The sequence below is a fragment of the Zootoca vivipara genome, chromosome 12, assembly GCF_963506605.1.
Source record: "Zootoca vivipara chromosome 12, rZooViv1.1, whole genome shotgun sequence".
Classification (NCBI taxonomy): Eukaryota; Metazoa; Chordata; class Lepidosauria; order Squamata; family Lacertidae; genus Zootoca; species Zootoca vivipara.
In genome coordinates this window covers 22,705,146-22,708,407 of record NC_083287.1, presented here as the reverse complement: position 1 = coordinate 22,708,407, position 3,262 = coordinate 22,705,146, and the positions used below count along the sequence as shown (strand labels likewise).

At 41.9% G+C, this 3,262-nt stretch overlaps 1 protein-coding gene across 1 annotated transcript; it reads right to left on the bottom strand.

Annotated features, from left to right (window-relative positions):
- Nucleotides 1-2,320: 2,320 nt before the first annotated feature.
- Nucleotides 2,321-2,682, bottom strand: LOC118092081 (large ribosomal subunit protein eL33-like). Its single transcript, XM_035129822.2, has one exon. It carries the CDS (start codon nt 2,618-2,620, stop codon nt 2,321-2,323), a length of 300 nt encoding a protein of 99 aa, XP_034985713.1. The 5' UTR covers nt 2,621-2,682.
- Between the last annotated feature and the right edge of the window lie 580 nt (nt 2,683-3,262).

The following is a 3,262-nucleotide window of genomic DNA, read 5'->3' as shown; positions in this document are numbered from 1 at the left end:
CGCTGAGTGGATAGAGAAAGGTGGAATCCAGCCATCTTCTATGTTTTCAAAATCCACAAAGCGTGTCTTCCTCTGTCATGCTTTCATTATAATTCCCTGTTGGCTTAAGAACTGTTGAGCTCACCTGCCCTCTTTGTAGCTGATGAGGAATCAAGCGTTTAAGCAGGCTAACAATACAATGGAGCAGTTAAATCAAAATGAGCTGGCAGGAGAATTGTCATACGCAACCAAGTCAGATTTAATATTGCAATTGTTGTGCAAATGATTCTATGCAGAGAGAGAGAGAGAGAGAGAGAGAGGTTTTAGGTCGTTTGAAAACTTCTTCAAATTATGGGCATTCACTTACATGTATCCAGTCGTGTGAGAAAGCTAAAAGGATATGTGATAGCAGCAACAATTGGAACAAAGAGTCCTGAATCAATACCCGAGTTGGGCATGCATTGGGGTGTGTGTGTGTGTGCCTGTGCGTGTACAAAACCCCTGTTAGTTACACTTTTTGACATTTGGTTTCCCATGTGTTGATGTGTTTTTCTGCTGGATTTATTATGGATTTCTTTTTGGAAATATGGCAATTGATCTAATCTGGATCATAAACGAACCACCCACTTCCTTTGAGATCCCCAGGGAACAAAATGATGATTTATTTGCCATGGGGAAGTTTAAGAAGAAAAATAGTGTCCTGCGAATGATGAAATAGCAGTGCCTGAAGATCCTGCGGATTTTTTTTAAAAAGCCTTCAGAATTCGTTGCCATGATCTTTGCTTCTATAGAAAATCCAAGAAAAGTACCAAATTTCAATAGGCAAACAGAGAGCTGAAATCTATTGGAACAGCACACATTTTAACTCTTTGAGGTGGCAAATGCAATCCCATACACACTTCCCCGTTGGACTTCTGAGGAGACATGTACAGTGAGAGGACTGGTATGGTTCATTAGTGGCAGTGGAATCCTTTGTACGTTGAGTCAGAAATAAATTCTATTGAACTGAATGTGACCCACTGATTAGTAAGTGTACTTAGGACTACAACCTGAAATGCCTGTCCCATGTGGTCTTCTAGAAGCCAAAGGTGAATGTATATCTATATAGTGTTTTGAGAGAAATAATAATAATATCGCTTTTGAGAAAAAAAATTAGGATTGAAAACAGTGATTGGAAAACTATGGAAGATATTTAACAGTTACTTTCCTACAGAAAAAAGATAATTCTAGAGAGCCTTTGAATATGGATTAAGGCAAGAAAATAGAAAAAGATGAGGGCATAAAAACCAGTTGAAGATATTCAACAGTTATAGGGGGGGAACACTACTGGAGCTATCTTGAAATGGAAGGAAACTTTCAGACAACTCCAGATGAGATTTGTATCCCAGAAAAAATGTTAACAGAGATAAAGTTGAGCAAGTGGGGGCCTCCATGATTTGGCTGTGCAAATAAATCAAGTAACCTAAAAGAGAGAGAGAGAGTATGTAACATACACATTATAGTAATGTGTCTTACAATGAAATCTTATTCATGTCTCCTCAGAAGTAAGAGCTTCACTGGGTTCAAATGGACTTACCTTGGGGTGTATAGAATTGCAGCCTTAATTGTCTTGCACTGTTGTCTAAGTTGCACATATCTAAAGATTTCCTGGGATATCCACATACCAGATTAACTAATTTATTTGCAGTGTGATGTTAAGACTTGTGGCATATCATGTAAGCACATGGCTGCCACGGGGACACAGCATAACACAAAATGGCTGCCATATCTAAAAGGACATCAAAGGAAGAGAGGAGCACAAAATGGTGCTGTCCCATCAATGACAAAAAGGCCTCGACTACACTTGCTCACAGAGAGACACTCTTTGCACCTCTTCTCTGTTCGGAATGGAAGTGAGTGTTCTGTCCCCTGGAATCCAATGAAATCCATGCATGTTTAAGGGGTCATGTGCAATGTAGGAGAGGTCAAGCTAGTGGAAACAGGAACTGAGCAAGAAGAGCACATTGGCATAGCTGCCAAGTTTTTCCTTTTCTCGCGAGGAAGCCTATTCAGCATAATGGAATTTCCCTTTAAAAAAGGGATAACTTGGCAGCTATGCATTGGTGACCTCTGATGTGGGCATATCTACAGCTGGACTGGTGCAACATGCTAGAGTAGGGTCTTCCCTAGGGTTATTAAAATAATACATACCCATAACCTTCAAACAGGACAGAATTTGATTGCTAGGATTCTGGCTGGTTTACAAAGATGAAGGCATATTATAGTCATCCCTCCCTTTTTTTGAATACAGTCTTAATTTTATTTTCACTCTAAATTTAGACTCTAGATGGATACATCATCACTAGGATCCAATGGCTTTGGCAGGTAGGTTGGAGTGGAACTTTGCCCGCACCATGCCGCTGCTTCCATGGGCATGGATCACCTTTCCCCAGATCACTCTGCTCCTGTTGGGTTTGCCGCCAGGAGTTACAGTGTTATTTTTTGCTTTGTACACATAGGTGCCTTTCTTGCCCAAATAGAATTCTGTCTCATTATGGGAATAAACTTCCTCAGTTTTCAGAAGAGCTGTGTGCTCTCTCTGGTTTCGAAGACCTCGCTTGTAGCCAGCAAAAGTGGCCTTGGACCACAACCTGCCCGTCATGGTGTTGTCTTGAAGTCCTGTTCCCAGCAGGCCTCAGCAGCACCGAGCCAAGATGGCGGCGAGAAAGCATATTATAGTCATTCTGAAGGAGCTATACTGCTTCACTGTTGAGTGCAATTCAAGGTGCTGGGGCTTAACTTTAAGGCCCTAATAGGCTTGGTGCACAGATTTGTGAAGGAGCAATTCCTCCTTGTGGGCATGTTAACGAAGGTAGGAGAGGATAAACGACCTCGGTCCAGTATACCTGAAGGAGCGTCTCCACCTCCATCGCTCTGCCCGGACACTGAGGACCAGTGCCGAGGGCCTTCTGGCGGTTCCCTTGCTGTGAGAAGCCAAGTTACAGGGAACCAGGCAGAGGGCCTTCTCGGTAGGGCACCCGCCTGTGGAACGCCCTCCCACCAGATGTCAAAAAGAAAACCAACTACCAGACTTTTAGAGGACATCTGAAGGCAGCCCTGTTTAGGGAAGCTTTTGATCTTTAAGAAATTAGTATATTTTAATATTTCTGTTGGAAGCCGCCCAGAGTGGCTGGGGAGGCCCAGCCAGATGGGCAGGGTATAAATAATAAATTATTATTATTATTATTATTATTATTATTATTATTATTATTATTTTGATATTATTTTTCCTCGCTCACGCTAG

Coding starts and splice junctions, on each gene's coding strand:
- LOC118092081 (XM_035129822.2), bottom strand. CDS start 2,620: ATGACGGGCAGGTTGTGGTCCAAGGCCACTTTTGCTGGCTACAAGCGA.